General features: G+C 43.3%; 3 protein-coding genes across 4 annotated transcripts; 1 reads left to right on the top strand and 2 right to left on the bottom strand.

Moving 5' to 3' along the window:
- The first annotated feature begins 738 nt into the window (after positions 1 to 738).
- Positions 739 to 13,755, top strand: ppm1nb (protein phosphatase, Mg2+/Mn2+ dependent, 1Nb (putative)). Its single transcript, XM_024420168.2, has 6 exons — positions 739 to 1,587; positions 2,868 to 3,439; positions 11,605 to 11,722; positions 12,729 to 12,843; positions 12,915 to 12,978; positions 13,094 to 13,755. The coding sequence occupies exons 1-6, from the start codon at positions 1,191 to 1,193 to the stop codon at positions 13,121 to 13,123; spliced, it is 1,296 nt and encodes a 431-aa protein (XP_024275936.1). The 5' UTR covers positions 739 to 1,190; the 3' UTR covers positions 13,124 to 13,755.
- Positions 13,756 to 14,677: 922 nt separating this feature from the next.
- On the bottom strand, positions 14,678 to 17,824 carry LOC112251720 (potassium channel subfamily K member 13). Its single transcript, XM_024422674.1, has 2 exons — positions 17,095 to 17,824; positions 14,678 to 16,468 (listed from the first exon to the last, which is right to left on the bottom strand). Exons 1-2 carry the CDS (start codon positions 17,429 to 17,431, stop codon positions 15,453 to 15,455), a joined length of 1,353 nt encoding a protein of 450 aa, XP_024278442.1. The 5' UTR covers positions 17,432 to 17,824; the 3' UTR covers positions 14,678 to 15,452.
- Positions 17,825 to 21,962: 4,138 nt separating this feature from the next.
- LOC112250218 (succinate dehydrogenase assembly factor 1, mitochondrial-like) lies at positions 21,963 to 23,457 on the bottom strand. Of its 2 annotated transcripts, XR_002953511.2 has the most exons (3): positions 23,106 to 23,457; positions 22,605 to 22,677; positions 22,362 to 22,501 (listed from the first exon to the last, which is right to left on the bottom strand). XR_002953511.2 is itself a non-coding variant. In XM_024420169.1 (2 exons), exons 1-2 carry the CDS (start codon positions 23,172 to 23,174, stop codon positions 22,304 to 22,306), a joined length of 366 nt encoding a protein of 121 aa, XP_024275937.1. In that variant the 5' UTR covers positions 23,175 to 23,428; the 3' UTR covers positions 21,963 to 22,303. The 2 variants fall into 2 exon arrangements, 1 of the variants encoding a protein (XP_024275937.1); XM_024420169.1 differs by lacking the exon at positions 22,605 to 22,677 and having other exon boundaries at positions 21,963 to 22,600; positions 23,106 to 23,428.
- Positions 23,458 to 26,869: the final 3,412 nt, after the last annotated feature.

Raw genomic sequence — 26,869 nt, 5'->3', positions numbered from 1 at the left:
ATCATCATGCGTTTTCACATAAATCTCACAAATCCAAAAATTGTTGTGCTGTAGATTTAGGTCAGTTTAAAACTCCTCTCTCTAATTACTGCTGAGTACAGTCTAATCACTTAAAATCACTGTAACTAGTCATTCAAATCTGTTCCGTTTTTATTTGCATATGAATTATGAGTATAAATAGTGTCGGGCAGGTTGTTCTAAATAAAGACTGGCCATGGCCAGAGCTAAGTGCGTCATACACATATTCAGCTCAAGGCAAAGTAAAACACTACAAATGCACCATCACATGACTCATAGTGGATTTAAAAGGGAGCATCAGTGTGCATAATATAGATGAGCCTTCTCTCTCTCTTCCTGTCCCTCCCTCCCTCCCGCCCTTTACTCCCTCCCTCCCTTTACTCCATCCCTCCATTACACCCTCCCTCCCTCCTTTACTCCCTCCCTCCCAGCCCCTCCCTCCCTCTCAGTCCCTCCTTCCCTCTCTCCCAGTCCATTCCTCTCACATGCAGTAGTCTGTGCTGCTGTTATAAAAGACTGATGCTTCTGGCTCCTCTAATCTGCAGGCTAGAAGCCTGATAATCCAGACTCATCAAAGGTCGAGATTAGCAGAGAGCTGGATGGGGAGGGATGGAAAACAGAGGCACAGATAGGAAGACAGGGAGGGAGGGAGAAGTGACAGCGCATGCATGACAGGGATGAGCTATGCTGCTCAGGGATTGGTCTACATAAATAGCCAACCAATCACAGACGAGGCAAACAGAAAGACTAGGGGACAGCTGGAGAAAGAGGAAAGTGCTATGAAAAAGAGAGGGAGAAGGTGAAATCACAGGACTACAGAGGAAAGCTAATAAACACAGAGCAGGGATGGATACAGGAGAGAGTGCAGATCAGTGAGATCACCAGAGAGAACAGGAAGAGAGAGGAGAGGACTGAAAGGAAGGATATGGGCAGAGAGAGGGGTGTAAACAGCAAGCAGCAGCACAGAGAAAATCAATCAGCCAGACCAATAGCATCAGCCTGGGAAGCCATGCTCTGAAAGGCTTGGAGAAGTGGGGCTACGCAGGCAGCACACGGCACGGCACAGGCCTAGCCAACAGCCCACTGGCCCACAGGCCCACAGGCCCACAGGCCCACAGCGGGGGGGAGAGGGAAAGAAGACACCCAGAACCACACTGTCAGCTGCTGTAGCCATGAGGACAACACGGAAGGGGAGTGTGGAGATGCCTGCATTTGTCCGGCAGCTGGTGAAGGAGACAGAGAAGAGGGTCAGCTCCTTCTTCAAGGGAGGGGGGCGTGGAGGGGCAGAGCACATGCAGGGGGAGGGGGAGGAGGTGATCCCCAGCCCCTACCTGGACCGTCCCGTCCTGGACAAGCTGACTGAGGAGGGCTGCTCCCGCTGGGGCCTGACCTACGCCCTGGGCAGCATGCAGGGCTGGAGGGCCAACATGGAGGACTACCACAACTGTGTGCCTCAGCTGGGTGCAGGGCTGGCAGACTGGAGCTTCTTTGCTGTGTTTGATGGGCATGCGGGCAACCAAGTGGCACAGTACGCCTCACAACACCTGCTGGATCAGGTCCTAGCTACAGGTGAAACAAACTTAGACAAAATGTTATCATCTGTGTTTGACATACTTCTCATGTTACTTAACAGCCGGTTTCATCTCATAGTTTAAATAGATGATTGATACAAAAGAGATGCGTGAACAGATCTTCATATATTGAGTTGATGACTCATTCGAGAGCAGATATTTATACGTAACATTAAGCTCATCGGGGTAAAGCATGTGACTCCTCCGTGATGTATTGAATAGCCTGTTAGAGAGGTGTATACCTGGTAATAACTATAAATGATCACTACATTTTAGGTTACTGGAGATTATCAAGATAAAGTAGCAGTGTTGTGGTAAAATAAATACGGAGCTGACCAATAACACAAATCATTTTAGCCACTGCTTTTACTGCCTGTGTGCAGTGTGTACTGACTTCCTATGTATACTTACTGCTTGTGTACTGTACGGCCTGTGTGTACTAACTGTACGGCCTGTGTGTACCAACTGTATGGCCTGTGTGTACCAACTGTATGGCCTGTGTGTACCAACTGTACGGCCTGTGTGTACTAACTGTACGGTATGTGTGTACCAACTGTACGGTATGTGTGCACCAACTGTATGGCCTGTGTGTACCAACTGTATGGCCTGTGTGTACCAACTGTATGGCCTGTGTGTACCAACTGTACGGCCTGTGTGTACCAACTGTATGGCCTGTGTGTACCAACTGTATGGCCTGTGTGTACCAACTGTATGGCCTGTGTGTACCAACTGTATGGCCTGTATGTACCAACTGTATGGCCTGTGTGTACCAACTGTATGGCCTGTGTGTACCAACTGTACGGCCTGTGTGTACTAACTGTACGGTATGTGTGTACCAACTGTACGGTATGTGTGTACCAACTGTATGGCCTGTGTGTACCAACTGTACGGCCTGTGTGTACTAACTGTACGGTATGTGTGTACCAACTGTATGGCCTGTGTGTACCAACTGTACGGCCTGTGTGTACTAACTGTACGGTATGTGTGTACTAACTGTACGGTATGTGTGTACCAACTGTACGGTATGTGTGTACCAACTCTACAGTATGTGTGTACCAACTGTACGGTATGTGTGTACCAACTGTACGGTATGTGTGTACTAACTGTACGGTATGTGTGTACTAACTGTACGGTATGTGTGTACCAACTGTACGGTATGTGTGTACTAACTGTACGGTATGTGTGTACCAACTGTACGGTATGTGTGTACTAACTGTACGGTATGTGTGTACTAACTGTACGGTATGTGTGTACTAACTGTACGGGTGTGTCCTGTAGGAGGGATCGGGCCAGAGGACCACCCTGATCGGGTGAGAGGGAGCTTCACAGATGGCTTCCTACACACAGACAAACACCTGCTAACTGCAGCCCGCCGTGAGGGCTGGGAGCGGGGTGGCACCACCGTGACCTCCACTCTCATCTCACCACGATACTTCTACTTCGCCAACTGTGGAGACTCGCGTGCCATGCTGTGCCGGGCAGGGCAAGTGTGCTTCTCCACTGAGGACCACAAGCCCTACAGCCCTCTGGAGAGGGAGCGCATTGAGAGCGCCGGTGGCTCCGTGTCCCTGCAGCGCATCAACGGCTCCTTGGCCGTGTCCCGAGCCCTGGGGGACTTCAGCTACAAGGGGGCAGAGAACCGGCCGCCCACCCAGCAGATGGTGTCCCCGGAGCCAGAGGTGTGTGTGGTGGAGCGGTCTCCCGGGGATGAGTTCCTGGTGCTGGCCTGTGACGGGGTGTGGGATACGGTCTCCAACGAGGAGCTGTGTGCTTTCATCCGCAGCCGTCTGCGCGTCTGCACTGACCTCAGGGACGTCTGCTCCCAGGTCATTGACCTCTGCCTCTATAAGGTCAGTACCCAAGGTCACCTGTAGATCATTACATATGGACCACATCAGTGATCTGTTAAAATAGTCCCTTCATGTACATGTTGGTGCATAAGTGTATCAGTTCGCTGTCAACATGTGGATGCACTATCCTCAATGTAGACAGGGCAAAATGTTCTGATCTGGTTAAACATGAGCCACACAGACTGAACATTAGTTAATAAAACGTGATATTATTTTGGCAGAGGCTATGGCTTTATTTTCCATGACATAATAATAATCCCATGAAATACGATTATCGAGAATATACCAGAACTCAAAGAGTACCTTCTGACCTTCCCAAGGCTTAGACAGACCACTGGGACATGAGAATGTATGACGTCACAATACCTTTACAAACACATACCCACTAACACACACCTATTGAACACATACTCTGTGAGCTGAGCTGGGCTGGCTTTGACTACCATATCCTCACCTTAGTATGGCTTGGCAGTTATATAACAGTGTTCCAGTTTAGAGATTCTGCTCAACGACCTGAAAATGTCACAGTTTCTAATGCTCTCACACACTTCACCATCATAGTCAGTTCAGTTGTGCATGAAGGCGCGGCGAGTCAGTTCAGTTGTGCATGAAGGAGGAAGTAGGCTATTCATGTTCCTGAAGGGAGACAATGTGCTTTAGCTTTGCTGTGTGGAGGGTCAGTCTTATACAAAGGATAAGGTTGCGTACAGCATTTGTACATCAGACTCTGCTTTTATTAGCCCACCCAGGTCACATCAGGATCGGACGTGAGGAGGGGGTGCGAGGGGATTATTTAAAATACTCTTTGAAGAGGTAGAATTTCAAAGTTTTCGGAAGATGAGCAGGGATTCTGCTGTCCTAGCTTCAGGGGGAAGCTGGTTCTGAGCCAAGAGACCACAGGTGGCAGAGCGGAGTACTCGGGTTGGGGTGTAGGGTTTGAGCATAGCTTGATGGTAGGGAGGGGCAGTTCCTCTTGCTGCTCAGTAGGTAAGAACCATGGTCTTGTAGTGGATGCGAGTTTCAACTGGAAGCCAGTGGAGTGTGCGGAGGAGCGGGGTGACATGGGGGAATTTGGGACGGTTGAACACCAGGCGGGCTGCAGCATTCTGGATAAGTTGCAGGGGTTTGATGGCACAAGCGGGGAGCCCAGCCAACAGCAAGTTGCAGTAATACAGACGGGAGATGACAACTGCCTGTATTAGGACCTGCGCCACTTCCTGTGTGAGGTAGGGTCGTACTTTACGGATGTTGTAGAGCATGAACCTGCAGGAGCTGCTGACAGGTGTATAAAATCGAGTACACAGCCATGCAACCCCCACAGACAAACATTGACAGTAGAATGGCCTTACCGAAGAGCTCCGTGATTTTCAACGTGGCACCGTCATAGGATGCCACCTTTGCAACAAGGTCAGTTTGTCAAATTTCTGCCCTGCTAGAGCTGCCCTGGTCAACTGTAAGTGCTGTTATTGTGAAGTGGAAACGTCTAGGAGCAACAACGGCTCAGCCTCAAAGTGATGGCTCAAAGAACGGGACCGCCGAGTGCTAAAGCTTGTAAAGATCGTCTGTTCTCAGTTGCAACACTCACTACTGAGTTCCAAACTGCCTCTGGATGCAACGTCAGCACAATAACTGTGAGTCAGGAGCTTCCTGAAGTGGGTTTCCATGGCCGAGCAGCCCCACACAAGCCTAAGATCACCATGCGCAATGTCAAGCATCAGCTGGAGTGGTGTAAAGCTCGCTGCCTTTGGACTCTGGAGCAGTGGAAAATCGTTCTCTGGAGTGATGAATCACGATTCACCATCTAGCAGTCCGACGGACGAATCTGGGTTTGGCGGATGCAAAGAGAACGCTACCTTCCCTAATGCATAGTGCCAATTGTAAAGTTGGTGTAGGAGGAATAATGGTCTGGGGCTGTTTTTCATGGTTCGGGCTAGGCACCTCAGGCTAGGCACCTCAGTTCAAGTGAAGGGAAAGCTTAATGCTTCAGCATACAATCACATTCTAGACTATTCTGTTTTTCCAACTTTGTGGCAACAGTTTAAGGAAGGCCCTATCCTGTTTCAGCATGACAATGTCCCTGTGCACAAAGCGAGGTCCATACAGAAATGGTTTGTCGAGATTGATGTGGAAGAACATGACTGGCCTGCAAAGAGCCTTGACCTCAACCCCATCGAATACCTTTGGGATGAATTGGAACGCCGACTGCAAACCAGGCCTAATCGCCCAATATCAGTGCCGACGTCACTAATGCTCTTGTGACGGCATGGAAGCAGGTCCCCACAGAAATGTTCCAACATCTAGTGGAAAGCCTTACCAGAAGAGTGGAGGCAGCAACTCCATATTAATGCACATGATTTTGGAATGAGATGTTCGACGAGCAGGTGTCCACATACTTTTGGTCATGTAGTGTATCTTCCAGGCACGCAGAGATGCGTGTCGCCACCTGGGTGTCATCCGCATAGCAGTAATAGGAGAGAACATGCGAGGATATGACAGAACCAAGTGGCTTGGTGTATAGAGAGAAGAAGAGAGGGCCTAGAACTGAGCCCTGAGGGACACCTGTATTGAAAGTATGTGGTGCAGACACAGATCCGCTCCACGTCACCAGGTAGGAGTGGCCTGCCAGGTAGGATGCAATCCAAAAGTGTGCAGAGCCTGAGACACCCAGCCCTGAGAGCGTGGAGAGGAGAATCTGATGGTTCACATTGTTGAAGGTTGTGGATAGATCTAGGAGGATGAGAACAAAGGAGAGAGTGTCAGCTTCAGCAGTGCGGAGAGCCTTCGTGACAGAGAAGAGCAGTCTCGGTTGAGTGACCCGTCTTGATGCCTGACTGGTTAGGGTCAAGAAGATTGTTCTGAAAGAGATAGAGAGAGAGTTGGTCAGAGAGCACGCTCAAGAGTTTTGGAAACAAAAGACAGGTATACCGGTCTGTAATTTTTGGCGTCAGAGGAGTCAAGTGTTGGTTTCTTGAGGGAAACGACCCTGGCCATTTTAAAGTCAGGGGGGACACAGCCAGTGGTCAGGGATGAGTTTATGAGGAATGGGAGGTCTCCAGAGATTGTCTGGAGAAGGGGATGGAGTAAAGAGAGCAGGTTGTCAGGCGGCCGGACCACACTAATCGCAGGATTTGATCTGAAAAGAGAGGTAGAAAGAGGTCAAGGTGTAGGGTAGTTCTGTGTGAGTGGGACCAGTGGACTCAAAAGGCTGAGGGAATGAGGAGGAGATGTCGTCGACCTTCTTTTCAACGTGTTCGACAAAGTAATCCGCAGAACGGGAAGAGGAGGGGAGAGGAGGGGAGGTTTAATCTTTTACTGCAATGGGCACAATCAGGGTCACAAAGAGTGTATCTTGGTCATCTTTAACACATTTACCTTGAAACACATATGGTTATTGGCTTTAAAAAAAGAAAACACCTGTACTGTGTCAAATAGAGTTGAAATGTAATGCATTCCAATATTACACTTTATATACTGTACATCACAGAATGTAACAACTGTTTGACATAGAAACACCTGACTTTCTGCAGGTTTTTGAAATTATCTTTATTCATGAAATTATAAAAAATATGAATAACATTCCATCCGAGGCCAAAGAGGGTAGTTTTGGTCATTGACTGCAGGAAAGGGCTACGGAGGGCGGTGAAGATCGAAAAGAGCCAGAAGCTTGACATTTACAGTGATGGAAGGTAGGTGAAGATGAGGTCAAGCATATTGCCTGCCTTGTGAGTGGGAGGAGACTGGGAACAGGTGAGGTCAAAAGAGGCAAGGAGGGGAAGAAAGAGTTCAAAACACTGCCAGAGACAGACCAGGAATCCCACATTGTTGTGCATGCAGGGTTCACTCAATTAGAACGGTTGCAGCCAAGGGGTGGGGAGCATCTGTAAAGCCTACAGGAGAGGAGTGAACAGGTAAAGAAAACACACACATAGTTGGCAAAGCTACAAAAGAGCAAAATGAGATCATCTGAAAACAAAATCAAATCAAATTTTATTTGTCACATACACGTTTAGCAGATGTCATTGCGGGTGTAGCGAAATGTTTGTGTTTCTAGCTCCAACAGTGCAGTAGTATCTAAAGTTCACAACAATACACACAATACACACAACCTAAAAGTAAAAGAACGGAATTAAGGATATATATATATATATTAGGATGAGCAATGGCAGAGTGTCATAGACTAAATACAGTAGAATAGAATACATTATATACAGTACCAGTCAAATGTTTGGACACCAACTCAATCAAGGGTTTTTACATACTTTTACTATTTTCTATGTTGTAGAATAATAGTGAAGACAAAACTATAAAATAACACAAAATATATTTTATATTAGAGATTCTTCAAAGTAGCCACCCTTTGCCTTGATGACAGCTTTGCATACTCTTGGCATTCTCTCAACCAGCTTCACGAGGAATTCTTTTCCACCAGTCTTGAAGGAGTTCCCACATATGCTGAGCACTTGTTGGCTGCTTTTCCTTCACTCTGCGGCCCAACTCATCCCAAACCATCTCAATTGGGTTGAGGCCGGGTGATTGTGGGGGCCAGGTCATCTGATGCAGCACTCCATCACTCTCCTTCCTTGTCAAATAGCCCTTACACAGCCTGGAGGTGTGTTATGGGTCATTGTCCTGTTGAAAAACAAATGATAGTCCAACTGAGAGCAAACTAGATGGGATGGCGTATCGCTGCGGAATGCTGTGGTAGCCATGCTGGTTAAGTGTGCCTTGAATTCTAAATAAATCACAGACAGTGTCACCAGCAAGGCAACCCACACCATCACACCTCCTCCTCCATGCTTCACGGTGGGAACCACACATGCAGAGATCATCCGTTCACGTACTCTGCGTCTCACAAAGACACGGCGGTTGGAATAAAAATCTAAAATTTGGACTCATCAGACCAAAGGACAGATTTCCATCGGTCTAATTTCCATTGCTCATGTTTTTGCCCAAGCAAGTCTCTTCTTATTATCAGTGTCCTTTAGTAGTCGTTTCTTTGCAGCAATTCGACCATGAAGGCCTGATTCACGCAATCTCCTCTGAACAGTTGATGTTGACATGTGTCTGTTACTTGAACTCTGTGAGGTGCAATCTGAGGTGCAGTTAATTGCCGATTTCTGAGGTTGGTAACTCTAATGAACGTATCCTCTGCAGCAGAGGTAATTCGGGGCTTCCTTTCCTGTGGCGGTCCTCATGAGAGACATTTTCATCATAGCACTTGGTAGTTTTTGGAACTGCACTTGAAGAAACTTTCAAAGTTCTTGAAATGTTCTGGATTGACTGACCTTCATGTCTTAAAGTAATGACTGACTGTCGTTTCTCTTTGCTTATTTGAGCTGTTCTTGTAATAATATGGACTTGGTCTTTTACCAAATAGGGCTCTTCTGTCACAATACAACTGATTGGCTCAAATGCATTAAGAAGGAAGAATTTCCACAAATTAACTTTTAACAAGACACACATGTTAATTGGCTCCTCAAATGACTGCCTCGCCTGGTTCACCAACTACTTCTCAGATAGTGTTCAGTGTGTTAAATCGGAGGGCCTGTTGTCCAGACCTCTGGCATTCTCTAGGGGTTCACATGCCACAGGGTTCAATTCTGGGGCGACTTTTTTCTCTGTATATATCAATGATGTCGCTCTTGCTGCTGGTGATTCTCTGATCCACCTCTACGCAGACGACACCATTCTGTATACATCTGGCCCTTCTTTGGACACTTTGCTAACAAACCTCCAAACAAGCTTCAACGCCATACAACACTCCTTCCGTGGCCTCCAACTGCTTTACATTCTAGTAAAACTAAGTGCATGCTCTTCAACCGATTGCTGCCCGTACCCTCCCACCCGACTAGCATCACTACTCTGGACGGTTCTGACTTAGAATATGTGGACAACTACAAATACCTAGGTGTCTGGTTAGACTGTAAACTCACCAGACTCACATTAAGCATCTCCAATCCAAAATTAAATCTAGAATCGGCTTCCTATATCGCAACAAAGCCTCCTTCACTCATGCTGCCAAACATCCTCGTAAAACCCTCGTAAAACTGACTATCCTACCGATCCTTGACTTCGGCGATGTAATTTACAAAACAGCCTCCAACACCTACTACTCAGCAAACTGTTTGTAGTCTATCACAGCGCCATTTTGTCACCAATGCCCCATATACTACCCACCACTGCGACCTGTGTCCTCTCGTTGGCTGGCCCTCACTACATATTCATCGCCAAACCCCCTGACTCCAGGTCATCTATAAGTATTTTCCAGGTAAAGCCCTGCCTTATTTCAGCTCACTGGTCACCATAGCAACACTCACACGTAGCATGCACTCCAGCAGGTATATTTCACTGGTCATCCCCAAAGCCAACACTTCCTTTGGCTGCCTTTCCTTCAAGTTCTCTGCTGCTAATGACTGGAACGAACTGCAAAAATCTCTGAAGCTGGAGTCATATCTCCCTCTCTAACTTTAAGCATCAGTTGTCAGAGCAGCTTACCGATCACTGTCCCTGTACACAGCCAATCTGTAAATAACACACCCAACTACCTCATCCCCATATTATTACTTACCCTCTTGCTCTTTTGCACCCCAGAATCTCTACTTGCACATCATCATCTGCACATCTATCACTCCAGTGTTGATGCTAAATTGAAATTATTTCGCCACAATGGCCTATTTATTGCCTTACCTCCCTAATCTTACTACATTTGCAAACACTGTATATAGATTTTTTTATATTGTACTATTGACTGTACGTTTGTTTATCCCATGTGTAACTCTGTGTTGTTTTTGTTGCACTGCTTTGCTTTATCTTGGCCAGGTCACAGTTGTAAATGAGAACTTGTTCTCAACTGGCCTACCTGGTTAAATAAAGGTGAAATAAATCAAATAAAATACAAATGCATTCCATTGAAATGAATTCCAGGTGACTACCTCATGAAGCTGGTTGAGAGAATGCCAAGATTGTGCAAAGCTGTCATCAATTCAAAGGGTGGCTACTTTGACGAATCTCAAATCTAAAATATATTTAGATTTGTTTAACACTTTTTTGGTTACTACATGATTCCATGTGTTATTTCATAGTTTTGATATCTTCACTATTAGTCTACAATGTAGAAAATAGTCCAAATAAAGAAATCCCTTGAATGAGTAGGTGTGTCCAAACGTTTGACTGGTACTGTACAGTATAGCAAAAATATGTAAACATTATTAAAGTGACTAGTGTTCCATTATTAAAGTGGCCAGTCATTTCAAGTCTATGTATATGTGGCAGCAGCCTCTAAGGTGCCTAGTGATGGCTATTTAACAGTCTGATGGCCTTGAGATACAAGCTGTTTTTCAGAAGAGAAGTGGTCATAGTTGGAGGTAAGACACTCAAGTAAGAGAGTGGTGTGGAGCCTTCCTCTCTTTCCTTCCTCAAATAACTCAGCAGAACAACTCTACAGCACCTTCTTTGTTTCAGCGATTGTCTTAGATTTGCGACCAGACCGCCACTGAGAAAACATGGGAGACTGAAGCGCTAGCAATAATTGCCTTGCAGAGGTAAAGAGCACACCTCCATGATACCAATTGCTGATTGCCTATGAGAGGAGAAACCACTCCCCCTCCAATACAGCCACTGATTGCGAAGACAACAACAGTCGCAAATTGCCCTGCCCCTTAATCCTGGTTGAGGTGTCAACAATCATCTGTAAATTATTAACAGTCAGCAGTTCATGCACCACGTAGGCTACAGGGAAGACAGGCAGTACTCTATCATTTGAGAGTGGGGTAACTTCTAGAACAAAGGGGGCCTAATCTTGTAAGGATCAGACAAACACAGAAGAGAAGTGGTCGTAGTTGGAGGTCAAAGGTCACTACTTAGCGGGCTGTTGTAATCCTGCTAGTAGTCTTCTAGTAAGCCTTGTTTGGCACTCACCTGATTTGGCACTTGACCAACAACAATATCTACAGCTCAATACATTTTCACCATTATCATAATGGAGGCAAAGATTATCCTATCTCACACACTGTTCAGAGGGCACATCACAAAAATGTGCTAACAACAGTCAACCCTCTTTACAAATGTAAGATGTACTTATGTCAGGTCTGTACTGTATCCTACCATGAGGGGATCTCTGTGTACTGGGACTGTCCTAACCCTGGTTGGCTTGTTCTCCTCTGCAGGGGAGTCTGGACAACATCAGCATAATCTTGGTCTGCTTCCCTGGCTCCCCCCAGCTCTCAGCAGAGGCCCTACACCAGGAGGCAGCGCTTGAAGATCTGCTGGAGTCTAAAGTGGCAGGTGCAGTATTGTGGGGGTCGTTGTGAGGACAATTATATTCACTCACTTCAGTTTATCCATTTTAACCCCAAATCAGTTTACAACAAGATTTACACAACTATAGTTGGGTCATTCCACAAATTAGTCACCTTTTGAGTACCTAAAAACACCAACACTCTGTCATAAAGAGCACGTTAAACTTAATAAAAAAACTAGTTTTCCCATCTCAAGAGGTTAAATAAAAGAAATACTATAGTAAGTGCCTATTAAGTGCAAATAAAGTAACAGGGTTGACGACTTCTTAAATCAGCCATAAATCCCCCTTTGACAGAAGGAATAGAAGCTTGTTGTGTACAACAAGGAGGGGCGATTGAATGCAAGCTTCACCCCAAAACATTTCTGTAAAAAAAATGTCTAGCCTGTCTGTTCATAGCTAACAGGGTTGATGTGGTGTGATCGACCAGCTCAGTTTTCCACCACGAAACATAAAAAAATTGCCAAAAGGAGTAGAACCAGCTCACCTGCTTTTACACTGTGATTTGACTATTAGATGTTCAATAATTCTTTTGAAAAATATATTAAAACAAGAGCTCAGTTTGAGTAACAGTGTTGACAAAATGCAACAGAATAACTAAGGCTTTGCAATGATGGTGACAACTTGGAGAAATGTTGGGGTTAAGGGGGTTAAAATAGTCCTATAAGTCACAGAGGATGCTTAAAAGGACATGTACAAATGCTGAATTTCGGGCACTTTAGCAAGTCTTTATTAATATAAAAAAACAGATTTATTGAATTGTCCATGTGGTCTATATTAAAGGCAACTTCATTTAATATAACAGGCTTTTAAAATTCAATATCTGTGCACCATTTCTACTTCAAATATCAAAGGAATGCAAAAGGCACTAATTTTGTGGAGTGAAACAGTTCATTGATACAGAGAGGACTGGTGCACTATTGTCAAGTACGCTACATGTATCATTTCAATCATTGTTTTTCTTTCAAATACTCCCCTCTTCCCTTTTGATAGAGATTTATGAGGAGCTGAGTTCCCAGGGGGAGGATCCTGACCTGCTGTCTGTCCTCACTGTTCTGGCAAACACTGATGTCCCAGGTTTACCACCTGGAGGCGGTCTGCAGAGCAAGTAAGTGCATTAAGGATCCTCTGAGTAGAGAGACACTGCTTGTCCTCAAACCTGTTTCCTGTGTGTTGCAGAAGGAACTGTATCATCTCTGCCTATTATGAAAAGAAAGAGGCACACAAACCTACTACACCTAATGTAAGTGTTTGTATTTATATCAAACTATCTCAGTTACTATACCAATACTACGTCATCTCTGAGCGGGTCAGTATTTATGCATAATCACTTAACAGCAGTCCACATTTTTCTCCAGGGGCTTGGTGTTTCTGAGAAGCTCGTCTAGGCTCTGTTGTCTGGGAAACGTCTCAGGAACACAACCAATGACAAAATAAAAACTGTTTTCATTATGTGGCAATTCAATCAATCACAAAAGGGAACCTGACGAAGGAATATTGTCGCATCCCTCCTGCCAAGCAACATCCTGATGTGACAAGTAAAATGCAATTTGTGGACTATAGATTTTATATTTCTACAATATAGGGAACATTTTATTTTATAGGACCTGACACTTTTAAACTCAGAGATTCTGGCTCAGCAATATGATCCAGTAGTTGACAACCCATCTGACATATATTTATCCCATATGGATAACAATGTCAAATTCAAATTGTTATATTCTTTAAAAATGGAATTCAATGAGGTAAAATTAGCACCAGTATTCTTTGCACAACTTCTATTAGGTATGGATTTCAGGTTGATGTTTAGTGTTGAGTCATCAAACCTCTCTCTCTCTCTGTCCTGTGTTTGGTCTGGTTGGCATGACCTGTACTGTGTTTGGTCTGGTTGGCATGACCTGTACTGTGTTTAGTCTGGTTGGCATGACCTGTACTATGCTGCCTTACCGACCTTGATGACAGTGGACTTTTAACATGTAGTGTCTATACACACACTACACAGTATGTAAGTAAAGTACATACTCATTTAAATCACATATGTTAATACATTAAGACGTTCATCAATCTACTGACCTTTCTTGGGTTTGTCTTGGTCATGTCACTGTAACAGGTTACCTGGTTACCTGTTACAGTGACATGACCAAGACAAACCCAAGAAAGGTCAGTAGATTGATGAACGTCTTAATGTATTAACATATGTGATTTAAATGAGTATGTACTTTACTTACATACTGTGTAGTGTGTGTATAGACACTACATGTTAAAAGTCATGACTGTTTTCAGCCTAAATAAAGATGATTTGACTGAATGAGAACTTGCAGAGAATTTACTAGACCACAACATCCACTTACATCTCCATCAAGTGGCTTTCAACTACATATTTATAAAGACAAATATTTTGATATGCCAGATCATTAAAGGTTTTACTGTGTTTTAAATGATTACTGCCCGGATGGTAAATCACAGACAGCGAAGAGACTTCATTTCATGTATGTCCACCAGGAGGAGTTGTCTCTAAATAAAAAAGTGTTCAGCCTTCTTCTTTTTGAACTTCCCTGTTTAAAAGTGTGCTATGAAACACCTTGGTGAGGATAATATGGTACGTGATGTTCATGTTGTAAAGAGATAAGTTATGATCAAGAGATAAGCATGATCAAGAGATAAGCATGATCAAGGTGACTCTTGAGGGAAATACCTGCATACGCGTGAGGGGCCCTGATCAGTTAGGTACTGTTAAAATGAACACAGAAAATTGGCAATCCATAAAAATTGGATGAGATAGTCACACTCTCACACCATTTATTGACATAAATACCTTTCCAAATGCTATATTTGATTAAATGTGCTTTATTTCAATATCCTATTTGTCAGAGTTATCTTGATGATTGCATTGCATTTTAATGTGACCTCCATCTCAGCCATCAGAAGATGAAGAGGTTTTATCTTCCTTTTACAGCTCTCATACTGTGTGTCTGAGGGCTTTCTATCTAATTAACGCAACACAATTGAACCGTGATACATATTCAACAGGTTCTCTAGCAGAGCCCTAGACATTAGGTGACAGGATACAAATACAGAATATGGGTACATTTCTATGTTCACTGATGCCACCCCACGCAAATCCATTGTGTTGTGGAGGAGCTCAGGACACATCTGAAAGGCTCTCATAAATCAGTGGGTCTCCTCCAGACCTCCTCCACATCTCCATACTCCACACAAAGCCTGATTGCGTTCAGCATTGCATTCCTGCCAATCACTTGAGCCTCTCAAACCCTCTCCAGACATATGCTGTTGAAATGGAAGGTGTCTGTCCACCGCATCTCCCCCACAGAACCAAACGGGATCATTCTGTCTCAATAGGAGATCAGTGATTGTCATGAATGTCTGGCATTCTGAGAAGCTGTCAGACAGAACAGAGATATGCTGTGGGCTATAATCATGTCTACAACTAGAAATCTAGCTGACCTCAATATGATTTACATTGAAAACAAATTTGGCAAATATGTCTGGCCAGCCGTGGCATCCAACTGTTCTGTTTCACTACTGTTTGATCTACAAACAATGCTCATTCTGAGGATGAAACGTTGCTAGTTTTTTTTAGACATAACAGGAGAAGATCCAGCATCCAGTCAAGCTGCAGTCATATTTCAATAACCCACACAAACAGTGCTTTATTTCTGAGTTGGTGTGAATAGGTTTGGTTGGGGTCAGGTGGGACTACCTGTCCACACTGGTCTCCTGCAGGCGGTTGTTCATAATGGCGAATGCACCCACCCCCCCAGAGAAGCCATTGTGGCGAGGAACGTGGCTCTGCCTGGGGCCCTGCTGGGCCGTCTCACACAGCTGCTTCTGCAGCAGCGCCAGAGACACCTTATTGGACGCTGTGAAGTCATTCACCGAAATCATCTCCCCAGAGAGACGCCGGCCCCCAGCGACCCCGTCCACCCCCGCTCCGGCGTCCGTCTCGCTGTCGCACACTGTCTCCACCGAGGCGTCCATGTAGCGATGTCGCCCTGTGGGGACTTGGGACGGGGTGGGCTGCACGGCGTTGCGTTTGAAGTGCTGCTGGCGGAGTCGTGCAGGTGGAGGCCTCAAGCCAGAGTGTTTTTTATGGAGGCAGGGGCAGCAGACACGCCTGCGGAGGCCTCTCTTAGGGCACGAGCAGGGACAGCGTCGGCCTGGACAAGCCAGCCGGGCCAGGATCCAGTTGAGAGTCTGTTTGATGATGATGGAGATGACGTTGAAGAGCGAGTAGATGCAGCACACGCCCATGAGGATGAAGAGGCAGTTGCCCAGGCGATAGGCTTCCTGGGCCTCATAGTGCTCCCTTTGGCTGCTCACCAGGTCCCCGAAGCCGATGGTGCTGAAGGCCACGAAGCAGAAGTACAGGGAGTCCATGTAGCTCCAGTCCTCCATGGAGCAATACAGAGAGGAGGCGCTGCAGGCGATCAGCACAGACGCCACCCCCAGGATCAGCATCACGTAATAGACAGAGGGCTTCCAGCCCTCCAGACTGTCCTCCTCACTGCGGGGCTCCTCGGCCCCTGACACAGCCCCCAACCCCGACCGCCTCATCCTCCGCTCGTGGCACCAACGCATGATGTAGGCCAGCATGGTGATGATCCTCTCCAGGAAGAGGTTGAAGAAGAGGATGGTGGCGGCACAGCCGATGAGGCCGTAGAAGATCAGGAATATCTTACCAGGGATGGTAGCTGGGGTGTTCATACCAAAGCCTGGTGGGAAAGAGTACAAAAGAGAAGGGTCAATGTGAAAATTGTTTGTCAATTAAGTGCCCTTACAGTTGTTCTTAATTAGCACTACATGTCGAGATGACAAAAGACGTGGAGATATTAGCATCGATATTGATATTAGCATTTTGGCTTCATGCTACGAATGTAGCTGATATTAGTGAGGGATAATCATTTCACAGTACTGGGTACTTCCAAATTATGTTAACATAAACTAAAAATAAGGGAGACTGAATGAGTCATGAAGACAGGAGCTGAGGGAGAGAAGGGATGAGATGGCAATCCTGTTGTCTGTTAAAAATGGGGGCATTGTTCAGTCATGAGTAGTGATCACATTGAAAAAGTCATAGTAAAGCACATCAACCTCACATGCCAACATTGAATTGAAATTAAACTAATTTGACAATAGTGTCTCGGAGTCTAACCGATCATCCAGCTAATCCCCGTAGCCTCCTCTCTTCACCCCCATCATCTACTCAATACATCCTCTACATTATACTGTGTATCTGTTGAGACAGTTGTGTTCGGATGTTTGCATCTACATGACAACAAAGAACTGCATCTAAAATAGCCTGACTCTGACCCTCAATGAGAGCAGCTGTCCAACTCACCGATGGTGGACACCACCGTGCCGACAAAGTAGAAGGCTCCAGAGAAGTCCCAGCGGGGCCTAAGAGCATCCACTCTGATCCCGGCCCCATTGGCCTCTTCATACTGGCGCAGCAGCGCGTGCAGGGCTCCCAGGCTCACCCGGTGGCTCAGGGTAAAGTTGGCCAGCTGCTGGTCCCAGAGGAGGCGGGCGCGGAGCTCAGAGGGGCGCTCTAGGGCGGAGAACACAGCTGCCCCACACAGCAGATAGAGCAAGATGAGCCCTGCCAGCAGGCAGAAGCGGGCATTGTCCTCATTGAGGGGCAGGGGGCAGCAGCCACCATCCCGTTTACGAGCCATGAGTGCAGCTGGCCCGGCACAGATACACGAACCACTGCACTAACATACACTGCCTGTCTGAGCCTGCTTATTAACACCACTCAGATCACTCACTACACATACATTACACACACCAAACTACCACACACACACAACACGCTTAACAAGCCCTAATGTGCTAAAGCAAACTGGGTACCCACACAGAGAACCTACACACAGCTGGCCCCCAAGGCCAGAGGACGTTGATGGTTGGTCCATCCAGAGCTCTCAATGTGGTGTAATGTCCTGAGTGGTCATTCACGTTCCTTATGAGTTCCGAATCTGATGAACAGTTTCACAGATTGTCAGCTGTGTGATGATGTGCCCACTGATAGAAGAGAACTCTTGTCTGTTTGGTCACTGTGTAAGGCTCTGGAATCCTGCACTGGTCTGTGAACAAGATATCGGTACCAGTGGGCAATTCATTTGGTATTGGCATTGTTTCCAATCAACAAGTGCAAATCATTTTTCCATCTTTTCTCAAAATGTGTATATAAATTTACTGACATCTGTCGTGTAAAGTAAAACCATCATGAACCACTAGAGCTCTTTACTATGCCTGAAAATCAAAAACATCCCAAAAGCCTACACTTCTCATAATTTTGATTTTTTTGTTTGTTACATGAAATGTTCATAAGGCTCTTTGATAATTAATATCATATATTCATTTCATATATTAGAAAAAACATACCTGATTTGATATATCTTGATTAATCCGATGATTCCACAATTTATTCAAATAGTTTTTGCCCATCGTCATGGTGAGACTTGATCTGCGGTTCCAGGTAGCCTACCTGCGCTGGGTACACATTTCCGAGGATCTGATGATCAGTGACCATGGAGATGGGGGAGATGTGGAGAAGCAATCTGATCCGTAAATGTTTCCATCACAGACTTAAATATATTCGTTGTTTAAGTGTGTGTGTGTGTGAGAGAAAGTGTGAGAGAGAGGGAGAGGCAGGGAGCGAGAGAGAGAAGCAGGAAGAGAGAGAGAGAGGGAGAGAGGCAGAGGCAGGGAGCGAGAGAGAGAGAGAGAGAGAGAGGCAGGGTGAGATCAGAGGGATAAAACCCATGTGTGCAAGCATACCTTGATTGGTGTAATAATCATTTCTTGATTTTAGAAGCTTTTCTATTCAGGTCCTCCAACCTGTAATCAACGTTCAATCTAGCATTTCCTCCTCACTGGGCAGTGAGACTGGTGGTCTTCAATATATTATTGATATGCAAATATATAAACTGATTAAAACACTGGATCTGGACTGTAAACTGATTAAAACACAACGACTTCTTATTCAACAGCTCAATTCCTTTTAGAGAAAGTTTTGCATGGTATTTATCCCTGCAACATCTGATTGCAAATATGGCGTTTGAAGTGGTTCACAGCTTATTGATGATACTCTTATCAGGAGTTTACCAAGTGATTAACTAAGTATATTTTTCAGACAACCAACATACAATGTGTTCTCCTCTCTCCTTCGTTTCTGTCCCAAATGCCTCAGGTATAAGTCCTCTCTGTTGTAGGTTGTGTGGGAAGGATGGCTTTGTTCTCTTTTGTGTTTGTCTGTCTGCCTTTAATCTTGGATGAGGGCTGAGGGGTACTAGAGGGGCATGGCTTCATGCAAGGACACTGGAGCACTGAGTGTCCAGGTGCAGAAGAAAGAGGCCATGCATGAAAGAGTGACACCTGCATTTACACCTGCAAAATACACTTCTTCTAGTGATTTCAGATCACATATCAGTGTGTGTAGTCAAGCCTTTTTTAAGAGCATAAGATGTTTAGTGCTGTAGTCTTGTGTTGATGCTGCTCTTCAATTTTTCATGTAGCACTTACGACACGTATCATGCATTGTGCTATGGACAGAATGAAACATGGCAATGTCCCTAAATCACAACCCACTCTTTATCTTTTGGCAAAAACCTGATGTATGAAGTCTAGGTCATATGAATGAAGACATGAGTTATCTTGTGTTCAATCATTTGCCTAAAAAGCATCAGAACAGTCTCCCTTTAAATCAGTGGTGTAAAGCACTTAAAAATACTTAAGTACTACTTAAGTAGTTTTTTGGGGTATCTGTACTTTACTTTACTATTTATATTCTTAAGAACTTTTAATTTTATTCCACTACATTCCTAAAGAAAATAATGTACTTTCTACTCTATACATTTCCCTGACAACCAACAGTACTCATTACATTTTGAATACTTAGCAGGACAGGAAAATGGTCCAAATCATGCACTTATCAAGAAAACATCTCTGGTCAAATGCTTCGTTTGTAAATGATGAGTGTTGCAGTGTGCCCCTGGCTATCCATAAATTAAAAAACACAAGAAAATCATGTAGTCTGGTATCCTTAATACAACATTTTTAATGTGCACTAACACAACTGATTCAAATGATCAAAGCTTGATGATTAGTTGATTATTTTAATCAGCTGTGTAGTGCTAGGGCAAAAAATAAAACGTGCACAGAGTTTGTGAAACCTTGTAAGGAATTTAAAATCATTATGTTTACTTTTGATAATTAAGTATATTTCAGCATTTACATTTACTTTTAAAATATTTTTTGACTTTTACTCAAGTAGTATTTTACTGAGAGAGTTTCACTTTACCTTGAGTCATTTTCTATTAAGGTATCTTTACTTTTACTCAAGTATGACAATTGGGTACTTTCTCCACCACTGCTTTTAATATACATTCATTACAATAATTAAAGGCAATATGTATCATATTAGAAAATAGACAAAGACAACATACAATGAATAGACAACAATTATATCTACCTTAAATAAGGCTATATACACTGAGTGTACAAAACATTATGAACACTTTCCTAATATTGAGTCGCACCCTCTTTTGTAGTCACAACAGCCTCAATTCGTCAGGGCATGGACTTTACAAGGTGTCGAAAGCATTCCACAGGAATACTGGCCCATGTTGACCCCAATGCTTCCCACAGTTATGTCAAGTTGGTTGGATTCTTGATACACACAGGAAACTGTTGAGTGTGAAAAACAAAGCAGCATTGCTATTCTTGGCCCACTCAAACCAGTGCACCTACTATCATACCCTGTTCAAAGGCACTTAAATCTTTTGTCTTGCCCATTCACCCTCTAAATGGCACACATACACAATCCATTGTCTCAAGGCTTAACATCCTTATTTCAAAAGTCTCCTCCCCTTCATCTACACTGATTGAATTGGATTTAACAGGTGACATCAATAAGGGATCATAGCTTCCACCTGGATTCACCTGGTCAGTCGATGTCATGAAAAGAGCAGGTGTTCCTATACAGTGTTACACAGTCAATTAACTAATCCAGGGATGGGCAACTTTGATGGGGGTGGGGGGCCACAAAAAAATCTGAATTCATCATGAGGTGCCACAGTTTTACAGCTAATTTCCTGCAATTCTAAATATTTTGCCATAGGGTGGAGAGAAATGTTTGCAGTTTTTAATATATCTTAGTGAGATTACTAACAAAGTAATTCAACCATGATAAGTTTAGAGGGGGGGGGGGATTGATCTGGGGCCACCAGTTGCCCATCCCTGAACTAAACAGACCAGAGCCAGCTGCTAATGCATTGGTGCCTAGAGTCAACCCGTTAAGCAGACCGGGACTGACCATTTTCTCAATGGTAAACGGCATCTTTCATTTGTCCACCATCTTTGCTTCTGCTTCTAGTTCATGTGCTGAGATCTACTAATATTACCGCCACCTAGCGGCTAAAGCGAGAGCCTTGCATAATTGAGCTGTCAAGATTATGACCCAATCTCAAATGGTCCCCTAGGGAGAATCTGAATTGCATTTCCTCCTCATGTCCTCTCTCCTCACACCCCTCTGACCTTCTCCTCCAATGGGTTTTGAGAATGAGGTGAGAGAGGACAGGAGGAGTCAAGGAAATGCAATTGAGATGTCCCCCTATAGTAAACCCTATACACTTGAGATCTGAGAGGATTTAACAGGTGCAACCAATATGCTAATAGCTGCACCTTGCCCTCTCATATGCTAGGTTGAAGTTTCACCATATTGCTTATACCAACCAAATAATTTCAGATTTCCACAAGTGCATAGGGAGTAGGGTCAAGGGTTCCATTTGGGATTGGGCTGTTAGCTTGAGCTACTTTCTGGTTCTGACAGTCAATATCTAAAATTACTCAGGCATTTCTAATTTGTGTGATGCCACCTGTGAGTGGAAGATAGACTAGCAGTTAGAGCGTTGGGCCAGCTACTGAAACGTCACTGGTTTGAATACCCAAGACAACAGGGTGAAAAACCTGTCGATGTGCCCTTAAGCAAGGCACTTAACCCTAATTTGCTCCAGGGGCACCATACTACTATGGCTGACCCTATAAAACAACATATTTCACTTCACCTATCTGGTGTATGTGACAATACATGTTTATTTACCGTACATTTCATAAGCATTATATAATGCCATTACTTAACCTCTTGTGACACGTAAGCATATACTAGTATTAGCTAGACTTAAAATAAGTCAAATTTACTTCTCATACTGATGATATCATCTTTAATCCAAAACACTCAACAGGTTAATGTAGCTAGATGAAAGTATTTTACAACAATGACCAGAGCAACTGGTCTGCTCAACCAAACAAACTCACTGGCCAGAGATTGTTTTCAAATGTTCATCCTCATCAGTGGTGTCCACCTCTCTGACAGAGGACAATAGTGATGTCATACAGTTCAAATCCATGGCCATTGCTTAGGACAATGACTGCACTTCCTCAGCTGCAGATTGAAAGGAGTAGTAATCTGACTAGTGAATGATTCATGTAATTACATAGCGCATGCCCACGTATCCAGTTAGAGGTAGAGAAGGAAATGGTTTTGGTCATCTCTCTGCTTTGGGTTTGGAGAAAGTTCCTAGTTGCTTTGTGTTCACATCTTTCAGCTGGTCTAGCTGTCTCTGTCCACGCCGGTAAAGATATTCTATGTGCATGACATCAGTCTTCTTGATGCTGGAGTTCTCTCGGAACTCATCCCGGATCCTGGGTAGAAAGCCTGGCTTGTCCTGGCCAGCACGCAGGAACTGGCGGAACAGAGACAACACCTGTTTCTGCAGCTTACTGTGGCGTGCCATGGTGTGGAACACAGGGCAACAGCAACACAGATGACCAGGGAAGACGACCTACCAGAAGACAGAGAATGAAGCAGCCTCACCGTCACAACACATGCATCAGGGTGTAGATGAAGTGTCTCCTACACCTATGGGAGAAAGACATCATAGTGGCTGGTGAAACAATGATATCTGGCCATGTTAGTTGTCATTATATTATCTTATGGTTATAGGTGTGTTTCTGAAGATTTGATTAGCCTCATGATGATAGCCTATGAAACCAATATCCCTGATGATAAATAAACTCAGAATGGACAGTCAGGGACCCGAACTCATCCCAGGCAGTGGACAGTAACGTTACAGGAACAGTATTATATTAGTGAGTCACATCAATAAAACTTCTAGCTAGTCGCTAACCTACACAAACCACAAAGTTGAACACTTTACAAGACATTCCACATACAGGCTGAAACTAAAACACCACAATATGGTTTAAAGTCATGTAGCTATATACTAGCTAGCTAGTCGAATTTACTGGGCTAGAACTGCTAGCTAGCTAACCAGGAAACTAACCTACCTTCACAGTCAGTGTCAACTTCGAAAATATAGTAACTTTGCCTGTATTTGATAGTGAAATGCGTTTCATATCAAATGTGAAACTCCCGTTAATAACCTATTTACCACTTAAACCGTTTGAGGAACATATTGCTTAAACACTAGCTAGCTAACACAGCACGACCTTTATGATAGCTAACATGAGTTATGTATCAAAGACAGTATAGTATGAAGATAGGCCAGAACTGCTTCCCCATATCAGACTTCTAGGCGATGTCACGGCGACATTTGCTAGCTAAACTCATGCGTACAAATACGTCATGTGCAGGCGGGTCATTCCTCTCTTGCGGTGCCATGTGGACCTCAAAACTTTTGGAGAAAAAAACCCCAATATATATATTTTAAATAGTATTCTAAGAAAAAATGGGCATGTTTGACTTTCAGAAAAACAAATTGGTCAAGCTCAGGCACTTACAAAAATATTGGGTGCATTTTCCAATTTGTTAGGCGCATAATCCTAACTGGGTGGAACCTAAACAGGGTGGGAATTTTGAGCCTAAATTAGCCATAGCTCTGTGAGTGAGCAAGATTGAGCTGGCAAGCAAAATGGTGAACACTTGAACAGGATTTTAACTTCTCTATCAAACATATTTACATTTTCTCCATAATTTAGCCTAACATAGTGGACATTTATGAGTGGGACATACAGACTAACAACTGAGTGTTTATATTTATTGAGTTTTTCAAAATAGTTTTCCCACCAATGAAATTACGACACTTCCTAAATGTGGTGTCATTGTAGGAAGGGGTTGTTTTCTTAAATGGAGAATTTCAACAAACTAACAGTGATCAGGCAAAATCTTAAATAAAATAATAAATACAATAATTATGAAAAATACTTTATTGATGAAAGAGACTTTAACTAGGACTATAACATAATGAATAACGATTTTAAAAGGTGTATTATTTTATGGCATATTTATTGTGTAAGTAGATAACTGGGGACATGGCAAAAACGCCAACATCCACTGGGAAAAAAACTTGCATAAAACTCCCTTTCAGGATCCATATTTTGATGTTTTTTAAGGTTAAGGACACCTGACCTTATATTTAAAGCCTTCTGGAATCCACATATTACACGAAATAAGAACTGATATTTCCTGGGGACAGAAAAGGTACCGAAAACTAGGAATGACCCAGACCGTCAAATCAAAGGCACTCCGTCCATATAAAGTTGTTTTTGATGCAGATGAAAACGTGTCAGTTTGTCACTTTCATGAGGTTGGCGTAATAACATGTTCAACTCGTTGAGGCATTGGCTCAAATCCACGTTGTGCCTTTAGATTTCGAGAAAAGGAACAGCTCGTTTTTCACTTCTCAAACCCCGGCCTGGGCTGATTTTCCCAAAAGCATCGTAGCACTAAAATTATCTTTCGTTTATTTAGTTTCAATGGAATTAAGATGGTTATTGCTACGATACCTTTGCGAAACCCAGGTCTAGTCTGTTTAGCAAGCGTTCCCGGAAGTTTCACGATGTTGCGCCTCTGAGTTTAGAAACTCTATGGTTAAATGTTTATATTACGAAAGCCAAAGGCGACGGAGCTGTTGCGTTGGGTGCGAGTTACACTGCCCTCTATTGGCTTGGATGTCTCACCTCACAATTACGTTGTCAGTTTAGTACAGGCTCAAACGTTGGGGTGAACTTATTAACATGTTTCAACAAATTTCTCACACATGAAATTAAACAAATCAAACAAGTTTCTAATCTTTATTTAGGAAAACATTCTGTGTGGAATTATATGCAAGCAATCATTCATTTCATATAAATGTTTCATACAGTTCAATAATAATACAAACATAATTCAAATATGAGTCGATGTCAGAAAGTAGTGCAATACAATATTGGGTTGAGGTACAGAATAGCCTCAATCAATCTTTCACATAGGAGATGGCATGACTCCAATGGAAGCCCGTTGTGCATGAACCATTCTGAGTGTTTTGTTTCTTTCGGCAAAACAATTATAGGACATGTTGGCTAGCAGAAATAGCCAGGCTATGTAACAACACTGTGACAGTTACAGCATCCATTCACACAGTCTGGTTCATTCAGTATAATAATGTTGTCACTGAGTTCGCTGTAGCAAGTATTGCGCATAAAATAGTTTCTTATTATGCATTATTAGATTCTGCTGGCTGACATCATGTGAAAGCCATTGTTGTGCTACAATAGTGGATGCATACAGTACACAATAATCATACTTTTCAATTTAGTTATTATCGCTTTTTGACCAGTTAACTGGTGGATGCGACTCTTTCAGTATACAAATAATATGTGACACATTGGCACTGAACCTAGTATTACTTCTAGATAAATATCTCTACATATCGTAATGCTCAATATACAAAGTCATACCAATACATTTGATTAATCTTTATCTTCATCCTAATATATAGTACATGTATTTCAACAAACAGAGTTGGAACTGTTGGGTCTATGTAATATCGGAAGCATAACTTCGTATTAAGGAAGCATAACTTGCATAAGCTACTAGAAGATACTTCAGAAAGTATTCATACCCCTTGACTTATTTCATATTTTGTCGTGTTACAGCCTGAATTCAATATGGATTAAATCGAGGGATTTTCTCACCCATCTACACACAATACCCCATAATGACAAATTTGAGCAAATGTATTGAAAATGAAATACAGAAATATCTCATTTACATAAGAATTCACACCCGAGTCAATACTTTGCAGAAGCACCTTTGGCAGCGATTACAGCTGTCTTTCTTACCCAGTCTTTCTGGGTAAGTCTCTAAGAGCTTTGCACTCATGGATTGTATTATATTTAAAGTGGGGCAAAAAAAGTATTTAGTCAGCCACCAATTGTGCAAGTTCTCCCACTTAAAAAGATGAGAGGCCTGTAATTTTCATCATAGGTACACTTCAACTATGACAGACAAAATGAGAAAAAAAATCCAGAAAATCACATTGTAGGATTTTTAATGAATTTATTTGCAAATTATGGTGGAAAATAAGTATTTGGTCAATAACAAAAGTTTATCTCATCTTTTTAAGTGGGAGAACTTGCACAATTGGTGGCTGATTAAATATTTTTTTGCCCCACTGTATATGTATTATATATTTTCACATTCTTTAAAAAAATATTCAAGCTCTGTCTAGTTGGTTGTTGATCATGGCTAGACAGCCATTTTCAAGTCTTGCCATAGATTTCCAAGTAAATTTAAGTCAAGACTTTAACTCGGCCACTCAGGAACATTCACTGTCATCTTGGTAAGCAACTCCAGTGTAGATTTGGCCTTGTGTTTTAGGTTATTGTCCTGCTGAAAGGTGAATTAATCTCCCAGTGTCTGGTGGAAAGCAGACTGAACCAGGTTTTCATCTAGGATTTTTCCTGTGCTTAGCTACATTCTGTTTCTTTTTATCCTGAAAAACTCCCCTGTCCTTAACAATTACATGCATACCCATGACATGATGCAGCCACCACTATGCTTGAAAATATGGAGAGTGGTACTCAGTAATGTGTTATATTGGATTTGCCCCAAACATAACACTTTGTATTCAGGACAAGGAGTTAATTGCTTTGCCACATTTCATTGCATTATTACTTTAGTGCCTCGTTGCAATCAGGATGCATGTTTTGGAATATTTTTATTCTGTACAGGCTTCCTTCTTTTCACTCTGTCAATTAGGTGTATTATTATTATTATTATTATTATTGTTGTGGAGTAACTACAGCGTTGTTGATACATCCATCCTCAG

Source organism: Oncorhynchus tshawytscha, linkage group LG30, assembly GCF_018296145.1.
Source record: "Oncorhynchus tshawytscha isolate Ot180627B linkage group LG30, Otsh_v2.0, whole genome shotgun sequence".
NCBI lineage: Eukaryota > Metazoa > Chordata > Actinopteri > Salmoniformes > Salmonidae > Oncorhynchus > Oncorhynchus tshawytscha.
The sequence above is the reverse complement of the archived record's forward strand: the minus strand, read 5'-3'. Positions and strand labels throughout refer to the sequence as shown.